Source organism: Mastigoproctus giganteus, chromosome 8, assembly GCF_048544385.1.
Source record: "Mastigoproctus giganteus isolate SK-2022 chromosome 8, ASM4854438v1, whole genome shotgun sequence".
Classification (NCBI taxonomy): Eukaryota; Metazoa; Arthropoda; class Arachnida; order Uropygi; family Thelyphonidae; genus Mastigoproctus; species Mastigoproctus giganteus.
In genome coordinates, this window is record NC_143582.1 from 17,033,146 (window position 1) to 17,054,039 (window position 20,894).

The 20,894-nt window shown below is 35.6% G+C and overlaps 1 protein-coding gene across 1 annotated transcript in view; it reads right to left on the reverse strand.

The window, feature by feature from the left end:
* TrpRS-m (Tryptophanyl-tRNA synthetase, mitochondrial) overlaps positions 1-20,894 on the reverse strand; it is a 138,162-nt gene that overhangs the window by 96,780 nt on the left and 20,488 nt on the right. The window contains exon 2 of the mRNA XM_090380149.1: positions 10,171-10,355. Within this exon, the coding sequence (XP_090236275.1) occupies positions 10,171-10,355 (185 nt within the window). The remainder of the gene's footprint in view (positions 1-10,170; positions 10,356-20,894) is intronic.

Genomic DNA, 20,894 nt, shown 5'->3' on the forward strand with positions numbered 1-20,894 from the left:
AAACTTTGAAATCCTTTTACATTTGTAGTATTTTGTACATGCACTTGAGATATTACAAATTATGGTCAGTATTGTTAGAATATACAATTAAGAATATTGTAAACTGTTATTAAATGTATTATATTTTATTGTATTTACAAGAAATAAAAATAAATTTTGACTTAAAATTAAAAATTACCGAAAAAACCCAGATAATGAGATATTTTTGTGAAAAAAACCTATTAACCCAGATGACAATCAAAAAACCCAGGCATGGGAGCCCTGGGCCTGACCATCACCTTATACAAAAGAATAATCACCTCCTTATCCCTGATAGCAAAATTCCTGTATATCACTGACAAGACCCAATGACCTGCTCTGGCAGCCTGTCTACACTGCTCAATTATCACCCAAGGTCTTTATCATTCCCAACTACCCTGAGTGCAGTATCACACATTTAGGACACTTTTCTGAGGTTACTGCTACCTATAAACAGTACTTTACATTTATCAATGTTAAAATTCAGTTGCCACTTCACAGCCCATCTGCCCAACTGTTCTAGATCATGTTGCAGTAGAATACTGTCATTAACAACCTTGGTATCTGCAAACTTTGATATTAAGCCTGATATACCTTCATCAATATCACTGATAAACATACAAAACAACAATGGGCCCAACACCGAACACTATGGGGACTCCACGAATAACATTAGTCCACGAAGAGCAGTTTCCACTTATTATCACTCTCTATCTTCTCTCACTCAACCATCCTTTTATCCATTGTAGAAACTTGCCTATAATGCCATACTGCTCCAATTTGTACAGAAATCTTCCGTGTGCAACAGTATCAAAAGCTTTCCCGAAATCCAAGTATATGATATCAAAATTATTTTTTTGCATCCAGTTCCTTTGTGACCACGTCATAGTATCCAATCAAATTGGTCAGACAAGACTTCCCCTTGACTAACCCATGCTGTGTCCGAATTATTAATGCAGTCTTGTCTAGATGCTTCTTTAACTAGTGACTCCATTATTTTCCATGGAACAGAAGTTAAACTAACAGGTCTGTAATTACCTGTGTCTCCCTTTAATCCCCCTCTGTGAATTGAGGATACATTTGCCCATCTCCAGTCCAGGGGACCTCCCCTGAGTCCAAGGATGCTCTCATAATTATGGTTAAGGGTTTGCTTACTTCCTTTGCTGCCTCCTTTAATATAACTGTATATAGATCCCATCCACTCCAGGTGCCTTTCTTATGCTTAACTTCAACAATTTTTTTTCTCCACATTGATCTTAGTTATTACAAATTCATTTAGCTCCCAGTTAATAAGCTTCTGTTCTCCACTTCCCTACAGAATTCCTCATGTGTGAATGTAGACGCAAAATACTCATTCAGGTTGCTAGCTATCTGAGCAGATAAGTAAAGACATCTTTGCTGTTTTTTTTTTTGTACCCTTTGTCAAATATTTCTTGTAATCTGCCTTTGCTTACCTAACCTCCTCTGTGACTTGATTACAGACTAGCTTATATCAACCATAGGCTTCTGTGTCATCTGATAATTTATACACATCCCATACATTTTTCTTCTCTGCCATGAGTCTCATTAATTCATCTGACCCATTTAGGCCTAAACCTGGAACAGTATTTCTTAGTTACCCTAAAATAGCCCATGTATTTACTTGGTATTTGCTTTATTTACATATAGTGTTAAAATAAATAAAAGAATTCCTTGATGCTTTTCTTTGCACTCTTAGCTAAGGAATTTTTATAATCTGTCTTGGCCTCTAAAACCACCTTGGGTAATTTGTATGTGACTATGACTATGACAGTATAAAGTTTCTTTCTATCGCATCACATTTTTTAGAAAAATGTAAAAACAGTTTTAAAAAAACACAAAATAGCTTAAAAATCAACGAAATCATCCAACATCACACTCTATACCTCTCCTGGTCAAATTTATTGTAACAAAAGAGATATATCTGTGTTGTTTAATGGTATACTAATACCTCTTTTTAGTTTTATGGCCCTGAGGAGTGGCTGCTCTAAGTTATCTATATAAACTGCTTAGGTATGCTGCTCAAATTTTCCAATTGCTAACTGCTGCCAACACCTGTTCATGCAGTTCCCCTTGCATGACCACCATACTGGGCATTCTTTATTAATTTTTGTAGTAACGTTTTTTGACTGAAGAAAGGCAACCTCTGTCTGAAAGCTATCACTGTATGTTTATTTTATCTATCTTCAATTTTAATAAACCGTTCTAAGTTTTAAGAAGTGTAAAATGGTTGAACAGCATGTAAGAACTTTGAGAAAATGTAGAAGAAATGCTAATGAAACATTAGAGGAGAGATCTAGACTAAGAGATCAAAACGAGATTCTACAACTACAAAAACGGACAAAATGCTGAAGGACTAATCAAATAGAAATACCGGATGCGAATAATCAACAAGCTGCAATTAATGTGGAAGAGCACGATATAGGAAATACGTGTTACAACTGTGAGTATGCAATGCAAGATATTGGGGACATGCGTTAAACACATTGAATAAATACACTAAATGCTGTCATGATGGAAAAGTTTCACTTGACCCACCACTGTCTGAGACACCTACTCTATTACAAGAGCTGCTTACAGGGGATACATGTGAAGCAAATAACTGCGCCCATTGATGCAAACGCAATGGCGTTTGCATCAATGGGCACAGAGATTAAATCACAGCCAGGAAATGATCCATACTGTTTTAGAATACATGGCCAGATTTACCATTTGGTTTATCGCTATATCCAAACGAGGCAAATAAGCCAGGATATGGACAAGTTTATATTGGAGGTTGCTGCAATATTTGTTGGAGAAGACCTGCAAATAGAGACACAGGTGACTGCTGTAGAATTATATCACCGCTAAACAAGAATGGTGAAGACTGAAGGATCTAAATTAAAATTAAACTATTTAATCCATAATCAGAAAGATGGTATATGTTACACTGGGTACATCTAGTATTGCTATAATCCTTATTATGCAGTAGAAAGTTTGAACCCTACTATATTTCCGGCGGACAGGTGCCTCTGGGAAAGATGATTTGTTTACAAGCTGTCTTTAGCCCTTAAATGTACATTTTTGGGGTTAGTTTAGATTTGTAAGATCTAGTGGTAGGTTGGGGTGTTTTAAAGTTCTGTTTAGGTCTTGTGAAAACTTGTGAAATGGAGCCAAAGTTTTTGCTATGTTTGTGGACAATTTACAGTGAAGTAGCAACGTCAATCAATCACAGACAAGGTGAAACAAGCTTATTATTTTTATTTTGGTTGTCATGTGACACCTACTGTGGGTGATCAGGATAAAAAGTGGGCACTGCATATGTGCTGTATAACATGCTATGTAAATCTGATTGAATGGACGACGGGGAACAATTCTAAAATGCCTTTTGCTGTTCCGATGATCTGGCGAGAACCAATAACCACCTCGAAGATTGTTATTTCTGCCTCACAAATACTAACAGGTTTTCAAGGAAAAATAGAGTTAAAATAAAATACCCCAATCTTCCGTCCGCAATAAGACCAGTGCCACACACCCTGGAACTCCCCATTCCTCCACCTAGTTGTGAAGAAATCACTATTCCAGAAGAAGAGCAAGGGTCACTAGAGCCCATACCTGCTCCCTCAACATCTGCTGATCCTAGTTGCAATCCCGAAAATGACAAACCGCTTAATTGAGCAAAGTGAACTTAATGATCTGGTTAGAGATTTAAATCTTTCAAAGCAACAGGTTGCGCTATTAGGATCTAGGTTGCAACAGTGGAATTTGCTGGCAAAAACCACAAGGATTTCTGTGTTTAGAAACTGAAATGAAAAGTTTGCAGGTTATTATCAAATGGAAGATTCTCTTTGTGTCTACATAGATGTAAATGGATTGATGGATGAAATAGGGTTTGAACACAATCCTGAAGAATGGAGATTATTCATTGATTCTTCTAAACACAGTTTAAAAGCAGTTTTGCTACACAATGGTAATATCAAACTATTGGTCCCAGTGGCTCATTCAGTGGCTATGAAATAAACTTGGGATAGCACATCATTGCCATTAAATGCCTTAAACTACAAGAAATACTGTTGTGATTTAAAAGTAATTGCTTTGTTGCTTGGACTACAGGGTAGTCCAAGATTACTAAGTATTGTTGTTTCCTGTGTTTACGGAATAGCTGAGCAGTAGAACATCATTATATTGTGAAGGAATGGCCCATCAGAGAAGAATACATTCCAGGGAAGTTCAACATCAAATGCACGCCTTTAGTGAAACCTGAAATGGTGCTTCTCCTGCCTTTTTGGACATTAAGTTGGGTCTCATGAAAAATTTCGTAAAAGCTCTGGACAAAAATAGTGAAGGTTTTCGAGTACTTAAAAAGCCAGTTTCTAAAAATTAGTGATGCAAAGTTGAAGGAGGGTATATTTGTAGGCCCACAAATTAGACTTTAAAGCCATCTAATTTGTGGGATGAAATCTTTGAAGCTAAACATAACACCACTGAATTAGCTGCATTGAAATCCTTCAGAGCTGTTTTAGCAGGTTTTTAGGGAATAAAAGAGTAGAGAACTATAAAGAGTTGATAGAAGAATTGCATAACTATCATAAGTTAGGATGCCAAATGTCACTGAAGATACCCTTCCTACATTTGCACCTGAACTTCTTTCCGGACAACTTGGGATCTGTCAGTGATGAGCACAGGGAACGATTCCACCAATATATCCACACTATGGAACGGAGGCATCAAGGATGATTTTTTTTTTTTTTTTTTTTTTTATGAGAACCCCAAACACGAGAGGTATTAGAACCTACAGTACTTAGTACCGTGTTTGGGTTGGAGGTTGAGAAGACAAAAGAAGATATTTGTTGATATTGGACTTGAACTTCTGTAGATTGTAATTTTCAGGAAATACATATGAAGGAAGGATGTTCCAGAAAACGGCAGTTGAATGAATAAACGAGGAAGATGAAAAGTTGGTTCTGTGGGTTTGAAGTTGGACAGTAAATGGATGTTGGCTGGTGGTGGTGGCATGTGTTCGGACTGTTTTGAAAGAGAGAGCGGGAATTATAGAAGCCAATTCAGAAGAACAGTGCCCATGGAAGTATCTGTAGAAGAGGCATGCAGCAGAAACAGTGCGTCTATGAGAAAGCGAGTGGAGAGACTTTGTTAGAGATGAATCATTAATTAACCTAACTGCCCTCTTCTGAATGGAATCAAGAAGGCTGAGAGAGGTTTTGGGGGCACCACCCCAGATGTGGGAACAATATTCCATGGCAGGGCGGATTTGCGATTTATACAGAGTGAGCAGCTGTTTGGAAGAAAAGTAACGCCGAGAGCGAAAGAGAAAACCAAGTTTTTTAAATGCAAAGGAAGCAATATTTGTAATGTGCTTGTGCCAAGAGAGATTAGAAGTCAGGGTAATCCCCAAAAGAGATATATCATTTTGCCTAGAAATCGGAGTGTCACTAAAGATAAGCATAGGAGCAGAAGAATCCTTTTTGTGAGATATAAGACAAGATTGAGTTTTAGAAGGGTTGAAATCAACTAAGTTGTCTTTGCCCCACCGGAGAATTACCTGAAGATCGGCATTTAAGGAATTGGCAGCAGATTTTCGAGAACTTGAAGCTGATTGAGCTGGACAAGGTTTCTCAAGATGGAAAGTTGAATGCAATGTGCTATCATTGGCAAAACTATGGATAGGATTTCCAGTCAATGGAAGAAGGTCATTGATATTCAAGAGGAAAAGAGTGGGGGAAAGAACTGAACCTTGGGGGACACCGGCATTAGTGGAGAAGTTAGAAGACAGAGAGCCATCTACCATCACCCTAAGTGAGCGATCAGAGAGAAAACTGGATAACCAATTACTAAAAACAGTTGGCAAACCATAAGATGGAAGCTTGTTTAGAAGACCTTTATGCCAAACACGATCAAAAGCCTTGGAGATGTCAAGAGCAGCTACTTGTGTTTCACCAAACCTTTCTATTGGATTAGTTGATAAATGGGTAACATAAGCCAGAATATCACCACTGGATCAACACTGATGGAATCCATACTGGCGATCATTGATCAGACGGAAGGTTTCAAGATAGTTTAAGAGTTGGCAGTTAATTGATTTCTCCATTACTTTAGAAAGAGTAGAAGTAATTGCAATGGGACGATAATTGGATGGGAGGGATTTGTCACCCTTTTTAGGAACTGGTTGGATATGAGCAAATTTCCAAGAAGAAGGAAAAACACTTTTGGAATAAGAAAGTGAAAAAAAAGGCAGCAAAGAATAGGAGTAAGTTCAGGAGCACAGGTTTTGAGAACAAGTGGAGAAATACCATCAGGACCTGGAGCTTTCTTAGCATCAAGATTCATCAAAATCCTTCTGACGGAAGACCACAGGAGGCATTGAATGGAGCGTGTTAGGAATGGTGGGAGGTGTTTTACCAAGATCATTAATACATGAGCTCGAAGAAAAATGAGATGCTAGCAGGTCGGCTTTATCCTTGGCTGAAGTGACAACAGCACCATCTGGTTTGGACAGAGGTGGGAGCAGAGATGGGTAAAAGTTGCAGCCAATAGCTTTGGCAAGAGACCAGAATGCTCGGCTACCATTAGGGCAAGAAGCAAGTTTTCTACTCTTAGCCTGTTCAAACTCTAGTTTGGACTGATTAATAACTGCTTTACAATTGTTGCGAGCTTTGGTGTAGGCAGAAAATGAAACTGAAGAATTAGAAACAAGCCAATTACGATATGCAACATTCTTCTCTTGGACAGCCTTAGCATATTAATTGGAAAACCAAGGTTTAGATAAAGGACGAGATTTTAAAGTGGAGTGTGGGATAAAGGATTCCATTCCTGCAAGAATAATTTCACTGACACGATCTGAGCAAACGTTGACATCAGAAGTTTTGAAACAGTAATCAAACCAAGGAAAAGAAAAAAAGAAGTCTTGCAGGTCATCCCATTTTGCATTCTTGTAATGCCAAACAATACGAGGTTGGGAATAGCCATGAGATAAAGTCAATAGTCACCCATCATAGCCATGATGGGTGACTATTGCTGGTTTCTGATAAGGAAGAACCAATCTGCTCATAAGAGGAAAAAATAACGGTAAGTAGTAAGATTTCCTATTTTTGATTCCACTTTTGTGGGTTAATTGTTTACTTAAATCCAAATAGGCATTTATAAAGTTTAAATATGCTATTTATATCCATTTGGAATGTTTACTGGTCATCCTTTATATTTCAAGCAATTAATTTACAAGAAAAGTAGTCAAGTACATTTAGATAAGTAAAAATTCGCAATTTTTGGAAAAAAGGAGCACAAAGTTATAACATGAAAATGTGATGTGCTACGAACTTTCTACTGTCATTTTCGTTTTCAGCACATGCGATTTAGTCAAAATCAGTTGATTTAGTTCATATTATCGAAAAAAAGTTTAAAATTGTTGGCTAGTGTAATTTATAATCAACCCACACATTATTTTTCTTCTGTAACTAAGTTCATCAGTTCATTTTACATCATCCTTTTATTTTATTTTTTTAAAATTAATCTTGAACAATATCTTTTAATCAATATAAAATACTGTATTTAGTGGCCTCTCCATACACTTCCCATTTGGCATTTACCTTTTTTTCACAACATCATAGGGTGGTTCCACTGAAACGAGTTTAAAAAACACCTGAGTCCATTATAATCACCTTGGCAAAAAAAAAAAAAAAATCACCATGCCATTTATTCTTAAGTATAGTTACTTTTTTGAATAAATTCTACATCAATATGTAATGATCACTGCAACCTATCATTAATATATGATGAATCACTACTGAAAACCAGATCAAAAACACTGGTTTTTCTTGTTGCCTTTCTTAACATGTTGACGTATAAAACAGTCATCCAACAAATTAAATTTTTTGCCACCGAGTGAGCTGCAGAACTTTGATTTGTTGGCCTACTCTGTCTCTATAGTTGTTCATTATACTCACTGCAGTCATTTGGTCTGTAACAGACACCAGGCTACAAATACTGTCAGCTTAATTATCTAATTAATGAACACAAGGTACCCAACCCATATAACATGATTGAGAGAGAGAGAGAGAGAGAGAGAGAGAGAGAGAGAGAGAGAGAGAGAGAGAGAGAGAGAGAGAGAGAGATTGATTGATTGATTATATTGTAAAGGCTAAAGTGAATTTACTTGTCAAACATTTCAGTCACCTTAGGAAGAACATTGCTTGCTATTTTTTTAATGTATTAGGCCAAAGAATTGGAAAAAAATTGGAATGCAGTGTACACCAAATTCTGACCAATGGTTTCACCAATTTCTTGATTCTTGGCAAAATGCATCATATTGCTATTGCTCCCATTATCACTAACTATACTTGAATAGGAGCAATAGCAAGCCTTTTACTACTAATTATTTTCATATATAGTATAGCTTTTTTTTTTTTTTTTTTTTTTTTTTTTTAATTATTAGTTTGCCAAAAGTAAAGAAAAATATACAAAAACTTCATCAGCAACTTTCTTGCTTACTTGTTCAGCCCTTTAGTGGAAAGCAGTTTTCCATGATCCACACCAAAGTGCATCATCATCATCTTTTTCTTTTTTTTTATTAATAAATGCAACTTGATGAACTATTTTTCTTCTCTTATAATTCTTGGCAAGGGTACTGATTTCAGGTTAGCTAAAATAAGAACTGTCCAGTTATCAATCATGCTTATTGGAACCTTATGACAACTAATGTCAGTAGCAACACACAGCCAATTACATGAGATCTACAGCAAAGTTTTCCATAGCAAAAAAAAAAGAAGTTTACTTTTTACTATGGAAAAAAAGCTAATAATGGGTAGCTAGGCTTCTCCCCTTCTCTTACCACAAATAGAAGGGGAGAAGCTTAGCTGCCCATTATGATTAATAAAAGCTATCATCAGCACATGACCAGATACATAAGATCTAAACTTGCTATACTGTAATTGTAAAAATTATATCATTTTGTACTCTTTTTTCCTACTTTCCTTAACCTAAATTATCTTAATGAAACCATTACCTTCAGTTTAGTTAGATTAGGAAAATAGGGTTAAGTTAATAAAATTTTTATTTCTAAAATAGTGAATTTTCACTACTATAGTGAAAATTTGTATGTAAAAGAAGAAATGCACTTTTTCAGCAGCAATATAATGTTTCATGAAAAAATCAAGTGCTACTCACCACAGTTAACCATGCCTGCAGTTGAACTGAATGGAGCTAACTATGTGAAAAAGCTGGAAACAAATGTTCTATTATATTTGAGAAAAGTCCCCAGAACAAAATTCTGCATAAACTTTTTTTTGGCTAGGGGCAAAACATAAATGCTCAAGGTTGCAGGCTGTACAGGCTCTCATGGGTTGTGAGATGCAAGAACAGGTTTTTACCACTGTTTTAAAATAGAATTTAATTTTTGTTACCAGTGTTTATATTTATAGTTTAATTTTCTAAAATTAATAGTTAAACAGTATCTCTCTACACATTAAAATAATTTTTCCTCCTAGTGATATTTATTCAGCCAATGGGAGGAAGAGAGATGCGGGTTATGTGGTAATACATAACAAATACTAAAATACATAATAGAAGCTTGTTTTACTGTGGTAAAACAAGCTTCTGTTTAAGCATGATCATGCACTATGTTTATCTAACATGACATGTGGTACCATGCTTGATTTCCACATGTAATGTATTTATGTATTCATAGCAGAGTAAGAGACACAGTGTTGAAAGCTTCTGTAATTATTGTATTTTATTTTATTTTATCTAAAGAAGCGAGCTCAGTGAGCAGGGGGCAAAGCGCCCCCCCCAGTAACAATTATAATTATTATAGTATTTAAGAATGGATATTTTCAAAAGTCAACATGAAACTACATTTTGTAACAGTTAAAGGAATGAACCTCATATAGCTTGCAGGTTTAACACCTCCATCTCAACCCAGTATAGGGGAGTAAAAGGCATGTTCATTCTCTAAAAGTCACTTTGCCAGGGAAAGAAGAGGAAGGTAGGAACAGAAAGAATTTATTCCTTTATTTTTTTAAAAATAAATTATTAAATTAAAATTGCTTATTTTAATTTTATTAAAATAAGCAATCTTAAAATATTTAACTCAAACAAATAAATCAATAAAAAGGGTAATATACATATTATATAATTTTATTCTACCTTAAAGTACTTGGTTCCTGAGGAAGAGTTATAGAATGAAGATCTGCGATACTATAGATACATTCAATATCTTGATGCTGAAGTGTCACCCATTTTTTAAGTACACCAAAATAATTTCCAAGATGAGGAACACCTGTTGGTCGAATTCCTGAAAATACTCTCCTTGAGAGATTTTCATTAGATATCTGAGAAGAGAGAGAAATAAAATAAAAATAAGAATAATTTTTAAATATTTTAAAATCAAAATTTTTTTATTTGTTTAGTTTTCTTTCTTTAAAAATATAAACAAACTATCATTCACATATTATATGCCGCCTCCATAGCCAGGTGGGAAGGAGCAGCGGTGTGTAGCACACTCTTCTTGATTAGACCAAGGTTCGAGCCCGTCACCACCAAACACGGAGGATGTGGAAAGGTCAGGGAATGACCACAGCATATTCCCGGAACAATATGGCCTTAGTTGCTAATGCTCCTAAAAACCAAATAACAAACAAACAAACATATTATACAGTGCTCTTCAGTGTCCCTTGTTATAAATTTTTATTTACACCATTTTTATCAAATTTTTCCTTTTTTGGGAAGTTTATGTTGTAAGTATTATTAAGGGTGGTGGATAAGTGAATTATATTGTCCATTATGAAAGATGGAGTGGCAATAAAAACTGTTGCATTGGTTTCAATCCAGCTGTTCTGAGAATTTTGGTTGCTAAATGTGCTTTATGGTACATCACATTTCTTTTTTTTTAATAAGTGTGGCTATATTGCAAAGTGTCTTTTGTGAATAGGCAAGTTCATAAAGCAATTAGTTTTTTGTTAGTATATTTTTGAATTATGTTTATTTTAAAGAATTATCGTCAACTCTTTAGATAGCTATTGCCTGCCAAACTGCTAGAGTTGTGGGGGGATGGGGGATGGTGGACAACATTGTAAATTGTTTGAAAATGTATTCTTGTCCACTGGACTTGGTCCATAACTGCACAGTTATTTTGTGTAGATTTCTAAAATTACAATTGTATAAGTGTTAGTGACAAGCAGATGTGCCTATTGGAGCTCTGCATAGTGACAGCAAAGAAGTATAGATAAGAGGTAGGGCTTATAATACTGGGATCCCGGTAATTTTTTTTCCAGTATTGAAATACCAGTATTGATACAAAAAAATACTGGTTTTTCGGTACTAATTTTAAAAAAATAATAATTGTTTATAATTTAATCACATAAAGGTTATAAACTCACCTTTATGTGATTATGACGTCGTTATCTCTACAAGCAAATGTTTGATAAATCATCGATAGGACACCATGCAACATGTCCACAATTCTCAGACAACTTCATGTCTGACTGTATATCGTAACTCCCAAGTCGTTCCTCCACTACTGACTTTAGTTCAACCCCACCGTGTATAAGTTATTTTGGGGTTGCTGTTCCCCAGGTATAAGACCTTGCATTTTGCTGAATTAAAGCATACCTGTCACATTTCTGACCATCCTGGAAGTCACTCTGAAAAAGCTCTGCTTGGCAGCAATCATTAACAACTCTACTGATTTTTACATCATCTTCAAGTTTAGACCTCACACCCTCCATCCCTTCATAGATTTCATTTAAGATAATCAAAAACAACAGTGATCCCAATACTGATCCTTGGAGAACCCCACTTCTTACATTAACCCAATCTGAGGAATAACCATTTATCACAACCCTCTGCCTGTTGCCCTCAAGCCATTGTGCTATCCATCTAAGGATTTTCCCTATGATTCCAGCCTGCTCCAACTTATACAGTAACCACTCATGTGGAACTGAGTCAACTGCTTTGCTGAAATCCAAATAAACAATGTCGAAATTATTCTCTAAATCCAGCTCACGAGTGACCTGTCAAAATGGCTAAACAGATTTGTTAAACATGATTTTCCCTTTGCAAAACCATGCTATGTATCCCACAGAATTCTATTTCCATCTAAATGATCCTGAATTCCACCCTTGATCATTGCCTCCATGATTTTCCCTACTACTGAAGTTAGACTGGCTGATCAATAATTTCCCATTACACTCCTAGAACTGCCTTTCCAATTTACCCCAATCCAATGGAATCTCTCCCGAGTCCAGTGATCCTCTCGTAACTAGCCTTAATGGTTCAATGCACTCACTTGTCACCTCCTTTAAGATTATAGGGTATATGCAATCAACCACAGGAGCCTTACTTGCCTGTAGGCGAGAAAGTTTTCTCATTAAATAATCATTTGAATTTCAACATCATTAATTACATTTTTGTCAACTTCACTTCCATAATATCTCATTGACACAAAGGGTTTTTTTTATAAATATTGATACAAAGTAACTGTTGAGTTCATCTGCAACTTCAGCTATGGTATCTAATACTATCTCATGTCCATTACATAAGGGTCCAATCTGATTTGTCCTTCTGTTCTTTGCATTTATATATGTGAAGAATTCCTTAACTGCACTCTTTGCTCTCTTCTTTATCCCCACTCTTTGCTCTCTCCAGACTCAGTAAAGATACTATAGTGAAAATTATACTTTGCTTAATAAAACGTCTTTCTCCTTCAGAAAATGATGAACATAATTCAACCAGGGAAGACCAACATGGAACAGAACATCAGTGTTACGCAAATTCTTTCCAAAATAAGAAATTGCCCGGCTCCAATGAGATTTTAAAAGATGAACTTGAGTCGGAAATTAATGAAATACTTTTAACTATTTTTGCTAAAAAATTTCAAAGCCTAGAAAATATGGACTGAGATCATCTCAGTACAATAGTACCAGAATAGAATTCGTTTTCTGCCGCTAATCAAATATGTACCAAAATTAGATCCATTTTAAACGATCATACTATTGATTGCTTATGTTTCTTAAGAGCTCACTTTATTCGGACAGGTAGGGTGGATGCTTAAATATCACTAAACTTTGCAGTAACAATATGTACTTTTTTTGTTTTTAGAATAACTGTATTTTAATGATTTTTTCCAGAATATTTATTATTGCAATAAAAGTTTATTTAAAACATGAATTCAAGTAATTACAGTACTTGTTTTTTCCTTACTTTATTGCACCTAATTGAAATCAAAATCTATTGAAAAAAATGTTTGTTTTTGGAATACCGGTATCATAAATTGAAAACACCAAAATACCAGTATTGAGATTTTGACCAGTATTCTAAGCCCTAATAAGAGGGGATTACAGCAGGATTTCAAAGGTTATTTAGTACAGCATCAGTTATCTGGAATAATTAGTCAGACCTCTTCCAGATAGCAAATTTTTCTGGATAATCGAACGTAAGGTAAAATGAAATAAATTCTGTTATAATGTATTAAAATAAAGGAAAAAATACTTTAAATAGTGTGAAAAAAAAAAAAAAACAAATTTATTTAATTAAATATACTGGATGTTTTCTTCACAAGCATGCTAGAGAGGGAATGAGTGAAAGCATCACTCTTGATATGATTATCAGCAACTCCTCACGCATTAAGAATCTGCAGATAAAAGAACCACTAAATTGCAGTGATCGTAACATACTGATGTAGGGATATAGATGTAACTGGTGTCAAGGGCAAAGGGAAGATATTTTGCTTTTGTAAAGGTGAATACAGTGGTCTTAGTTTTTACATTTATGCAGCGAGATCAATTAATGATGTTATCAACAGCAAATGCTAAATAGTAAGCATTTAGGGATGTTATCATAACAGCTACTAGGTTTCTACACTAACAAAGAGATACAGTCCAACACATCGACCTAAATGGATGTCAGATGAACAAGACTCACTACAGCAATGCATTGGATGAATATAAATTATCAGGTGATACAGAAGCCGGAAGCCTATGGTTAGGCTTCTGTAGATATAAACCAGCCTGCAATCAAGTCACAAAAGAGGTTAGGCAAGCAAAGGTAGATTATTAGTATTAACATTAGTTAAGGCACATGATGCAAGAAAGCAAGCTTATATAGAATCAGAAAAACAAAAAAAAAAAAAAAAAACCCTTCTCATTTCATCCATCCACTTGCTCCAAATGATTGTCTCGTTCTGTCTTCAATCTATTTAAGCTATCAACTTCTACAACGAAAGATGGAAGTTTATTCCAGCAATCAACCACCTGCTGGCTAAAGACAAATTTCCGCACATCTATCCTACAACTGTCTTCCCTCAATTTGAACTTATGCCCTCTCAGGTGATTAATCTGGGCAAGAGGCAGACTCCCATCAGCATTGAGCTTGATCAAACCATCCAAGGCTTTATACACCTCAATCAGATCACCTCACAGGTGCCTAGTCACCGGACACTGTAATTTGCAAATTTTAAGCCTTCCTTCATAAGAGCAACACTTTGTTCCTTCTCTGTACTCGTTCCAGTAGCTCTACATCCTTACCAAAATGAGGCCTCCAGACCTGTATACACAGTGGTGAGCTATAGTGGGCTCGCGAGAGCCCATTATTTTTTTTTGAAAATTTGCGAGCCCATTGTTGAGACGATCATTTATTTTACAAATGAAATCCCGAATGGAATTATTGAGTATCCAGAGGAGAAACTATGGTGGGGCGGGCGAGGCCCCATTCCCAACATTTTAATGATGGAATCGATTGGGTATGTATTTTAAAATTGCTTCATTTTTGATTTAATTACAGTCGGACCTCTGATTAATGAATTTCTTTATAGCGAATTTTTTTGATTCCCCTTGGTTTAATTACATTTAAAATAGTTTCCATTGAACGAAGAAAATTTCCATGTAACGAATGATTAGGAGAGACAACTTTGTATGCATTGTTCTCACCTCTGGCCTTTAGGCAATTATAAAGTGCAAATTAAGGGTGAAAGGGATTACCGTTTCAGAATGTTAGTGGTGTCCATAAAACCTATGCGGTCACATAAAAAGTCACGCTAGTCAATTGCTTTCCATAGCCAGTTAGAGGATTAAGAAGATTCTCGACACGGATTATAGCCTCTGGTCAACGTGTGTTGTGGTTCCCCTTTACTCCGACAAACTGGCATATGTTTTTCGGAGAAGTGAGTGATCTATGCCTTCCAGTAAATTCTCCTGTCCGTGGTCACAGTAGCTGAATATCCATGTGATTATGTCATTTTGCACTGTATTCAAAGAACTAGTGAGAGTAGCAACGTAGAGAGGGGGAGGAGATTGAGGCAACTAAGATATTATTTAAACTTTATGAAGATAAAATGTTGGCAGATTTTGAAACTTTGTCTAGCCTTTCACTATGCAGAAAATATTCTAAAATATAATGGCATATAGGCAATAATTAAAAAAAAAAAAAAAAACTGCATCATCAATCTCCAAAAAACTAGAACGAATTAAGAATGATTGCTAAAGAACTTGATGTGGAAACTATAAAGATCGGTTGTGTATTCGGACCACGATGAGCAGCTTGTAGCTTGCAGACTGCAATTGTGGGTTGGAGGAATTATTCTGCTTTGTGCAAACATTTTGAAGCAGAAGTTAAATATTCTGGATTATTAAGTCGACTTTTAAATTTGGAATTTCTTAACCATTTAGCACTAATGATCGACATCCTGCAGGAGCACTCTACCTTTAAGAAGCTTTACAGAATCACAATGGTAAAAGCATACAAATTAATTATTCGAACTATCAATGCTATTGATAATTTGAAAAATTCTGAAGGAAATTATGAAGCTAAAATTGAGAGCATGTTGAAGTGGAAAGAATTTGAAGGAATCAAAATCGAAAGTAAGAACAGTAAAATTACCTTGTGACAAGTTGTTAAATGCATTGTTTTATCCTTAAAGGATAAGTTATTAATGCAACAGGGTGATTTTAAATTAATAAAGAAAATAACGATACCATTGAAAGAAATTTTAAACACATGCTACCCGAAATCGTTGAATGTGAAAGAACTTTCGTCTCAGTGAAAACCGAATAAGAAATTTATTTTCTGATAAAATATGAAATAAAAATTAATGATTTTACAGATTTTGTCAAAGACAGTTTATCTTTAAAATCAAGTGAAATTACCTTTTCAATTAAGAAAGCTAGAAAATATCTTTGAAAACATTGCGATTAGCAGTGCAGAAGCGGAGTGAGCTTTCAGCGCAATGAATAACATTGTGACAGTTAAACACGTTGCAGATTATGAAGACCATACATCTAAATGGAAAATCATTGCTTCAATTTGATCCGGATCGTTACGTCAAATCATTCCTCTGTAATCATCGCTCAGCTATTGAGCAAAGCAGAAAATCGACAACAAATATTAATAAAGAAGTAAATTGTATATGGCAATTTTTAGAATAAATTTTCTTGAATATTTGTGAAATAATTTTTTTTTCATGTAATCTGTGATTTTTTGTGTACTTTTTCTAGAAAGTTGTTTTTTATGTACTATTTGTTTTTATATTGTGGAATGTTTTGTAATAGTATTTATGTTATTTGTGTATTGGGAAATATATCATGTTATTTTTTATTTGCAATATTAAAATTTTACCATAAAAAAAATGTATCCATTATATTACCCTAGTTATTAAAAAAAAAAGAAGAATAAAAAAGTTGTGCATGTGCCAAGCATGCACGGCAGATGGTTTATGTGAAACATCCTTCGCGTTTCTTTTAGGTATTATGATTTGTATACATCGATTACGAAATAAAAGAGCTTTTTTATTGTAATTATTTTATTGATCATTCACAGATTTTTCATAATTTCTGGAAGACAAGATACAAATGATTTATGATAACTAAAGTAAGAGATGTATACTTGCGATTGTAACATATCTAAATGTCTCTGTAAAACAGCACCGATTAATGTACCAATCTTGTAGTTGAAGCCACAACCGCAGCCCTTAGGGGCACCTAACAATGGAATGTAACGAAAATGCGAAACAAAAAAAGAAATTGTTGACAAATATTTGTATTGTCGCAATCATACTTACTGCAGTAATATGATTCAGAAAGCATGATTGTGACATCATACTATTCAAAAATTCTAAAAAGTTAGAACTCCAGACACTGTCGTATCCAGTTATCATCGTAAGGCGAGCACAACGACCAGGTTTTTAAGTTTTTTTGTTTTCTTTTAGATAGACCTAGGAATGTTTCACACATTCATCTATACGCATGGTTAAGGGGGTTAATAAGCCGCAACTGTCCACTCCCCTAAATCTGCCCCCGACTCAAGTTATCATACTGGTCACGAAAAATGAGTCATGTGCTCTAATTACACTAGTAGTTTGGTTTGGTTTTTTTTTTTTTTTAGGAGCATTAGCAACTAAGGCCATATTGCTCCGGGATTTTTTTTTTTTTTTTTTTTTTTTATGTGAACCCCAAACACGAGAGGTATTAGAACCTATAGTACTTAGTACCGTGCTTGGGTTGGAGGTTGAGGAGACGAAAGAAGATATTTGTTGACATTGGACTTGAACTTCTGTAGGATATGTGGTGGTCATTCCCTGACCTTTCCGCATCCTACCTTTTTGGTGGTGACGGGCTCGAACCCTGGTCTAATCAAGAAGCGTGTGCTAACGCACCGCTGCTCCTTCCCACCTGGCTACGGAGGCGCCCACACTAGTAGTGCGAGCATGGGAAGCGCCTCTGGTCGAGGCCGCGGATGATGTCACTTCCGCGACCGATCAGATTTACTCGGTAGAAAGTTGGAAAAATTGCGAGCCCATTGTTAAAATATTCACAGGATAATCACCTCCTTATCCCTAAATAAGAAAGGAGATAAATTGAAAATTATAGATCAATTAGCTTGTTATCCCATATCTACAAGTTGTTCACAAGGGTCATTACTAACAGATTAGAAAGAATACTTGATGAGAATCAACCGAAAGAGCAAGATGGCTTTAGGACAGAATTTTCAACTATGGACCACCTTCACATAATATCACAGCTAATGGAGAAAGCAAATGAATATAAAACACCATTATGCCTGGCATTTGTGGATTATGAAATGGCATTTGACTCCACACAGCATAAGGCAATGTTTCGGGCACAGGAAAACAACGCATAAGATACCCCATATATTATGATTTTGAAGAAAATATATGAGAACGCTACCTCCTTTATTAGACTACACAAAGACAGTAGGAAATTTAAAATCGAGAAAGGAATTCGACAAGGAGACACTATCTCTGAAGCTGTTTACTGCTGCCCTTGAGGAAGCTCTCAGAAGATTAGACTGGTCGCAGAAAGGAGTCAATGTGAATGGAGAGTACCTAAACCATTTACGATTTGCAGTGACATTTTGGTCATAAGCCACAATCCCAAAGAATTAGATGAAAATCTTTTTTCATCTAATGATGAAAAATGAATTAGATGAAAACAGTTATGCACAGTTACTAAGGATTTTGGACTAAAGATGAATATGGCTAAAACAATAGTAATGATGAATAAGTATGCCACAGAAAGGGACATAATGATTGAAGGAGCAGTAATTGAAAAGGTGGAGTCATACTTATCTGGGACAAGTTATTAGCTGTAATAATGATAAATGGCTGGAAGTCAAGAGAAGAATAAATTTTGGATGGATAGCATTCAGGAAATATAGTCACATACTGAAGAGCAATATCCCAGTTTGTCTGAAATGTAAAATAATGAACCAATGTATACTCCCCACCATGACTTATGGAAGTGAATCTTGGGCACTCACCAAAAGAATGGAAGAGAAGCTGAGAACTACACAGCGAAGAATGGAATGAATTATATTGGGAATCAGACTTTTTTTTTTTTTTTTTTATGAAAACCCCAAACACGAAAGGTATCAAACCCTATAGTACTTAGTACCGTGCATGGGTTGAAGGAGAAGTATGGGGGGGATGCCGGAAACTTTGCTGTAGAGACTAAACATGGGTTTTACCACTTCAAGCCTCCAATAAGCAAAGTGGTGGTATTTCACCGGTTGAAGAAAGTCATCTACCACCTTACAACTGTTAGATAAGAAGAGAAATACATGGATTAGGCAGCAAACTCAAGTAAAGGACATTCTTATCAAAACTAAAGAACTAAAATGGTCTTGGGCAGGACACACAGCTCGAAGACATGATGACAGATGGACTAAGAAAATAACAGAATGGTACCCAAGAGGAGCTAGAAGAAAACCTGGAAGACAACGGCAGAGATGGATAGATGAAATTCATGAGTTTGTGGCTAGTAAATGGATGGCCATTGCACAAAACAGAAGGAACTGGAAAGTTGCTGGAGAGATCTTCATCCTGCAGTAGATTGAAAATGGCTGATGATGATGCTCACTACTAGAAAAATTCCTGTATCATTGACAAGACACTATGAGCTACTCTTGCAAACTGTCTGCAAGAGTAGCTCAGCTATACCGAAGTCTTGTCTAGATGATCCTGCAGTGCTTCTTTAACCAGTGTCTCCATTAATTTCCTAGAACAGAAGTTAAACTAACAGGTCTGTAATTATTTGTGTCACCCTTTGATCCTCCTTTGTGAATTGGGGTCACATTTGCAAATCTCCAATCCACGGGTACCTCCCTTGAGTCTAAGAAAGCTCTCATAATTATTGCTAAGAGTTTGCTCACTTCGTTTGCTACCTCCTTTAATAAAACTGGATAGATCCCATCCACTGCAGGTTCTTCTCTTAAATTTATCTTCTACAATTTCTTCTCCAATTTGCTCTCAGTTATTACAAAACTGTCTAGCTCACTGCCAGAGTTTAATTCACCTCTGGCATTCCCCACCCTGAACTCCTCATATATGAATGTAGATGCAAAATATTCAGTTTGTTAGCTACCTGAGCAGGATCATCAACAGTTGAACCATCGATATCAAATGGACCAATCTGATCTATCACCTTCCTTCTTGAGTTTACATAAGTAATGAAATCTTTGCTGTTTTTCTTTGCATCCTTTACCAAAGATGTCTCGTAATCTGCCTAACCTCCTTTGTGACTTGGTTACAGACCAGTTTATATTTATCATAGGCTTCCGTGTCACCTGTTAATTTATATGTATCCCATGCAGTTTTCTTCTCTGCCACACGTCTCATTAGTTCATCTGACATCCATTTAGGCCTAACCCTGAACAATATTTCTTAGTTGTTATGAAAAGCCTAGTAGCTTCCAAGGTTAATTCTTTGAATGCTTCCCATTTTGAATTTGCTGTTGGTAACATCATCAGTTGGTCCTACCTTACAGAATTTAAATACTGTCTCAGCCCACCGTAGTCACCTTTACGAAAGCAATAACCTTTCCCTTTACTCCTGATGGTAGTTACCTCTTCCAGTCAATCCCACTTCAGCACACTGTGATCACTGCCACCTAGTGGTTCCTTTATCTGCAAATTCTTAATGCATGAAGAATCACTACTGATAATCAGATCAAGAGTATTACTCCCTCTTGTTTCCTCCCGAACATGCTGCTGTAGAAAACAATTATATTTTAATTTTAATATTTACAATAAATTTATTGTAAATATTAAAATTTTAAGAATTTGGTTTTTCATCTTTCAGTTTTTACTTTAATGGTTGGTGAGAAACACTAAAAAATCATAGTATATACCCAACCCCAGAGGCCTATTTGAAGAATCATCCAATAAATCCAAAAAAGGCTTGCTATTGTGTAAGTGACCAACCCACAAATTCCAGTCAATATCTGGGAAATTTAAATTCCCCATTATAAGACACTCTGATTTACTGGCCCACTATTTCTCTGTACAGTTGTTTATTATATTCATCAGAGTCATTAGGCCTATAACACACTCCTACTCTTAATTTTGCTTTCCCAATGCTTATT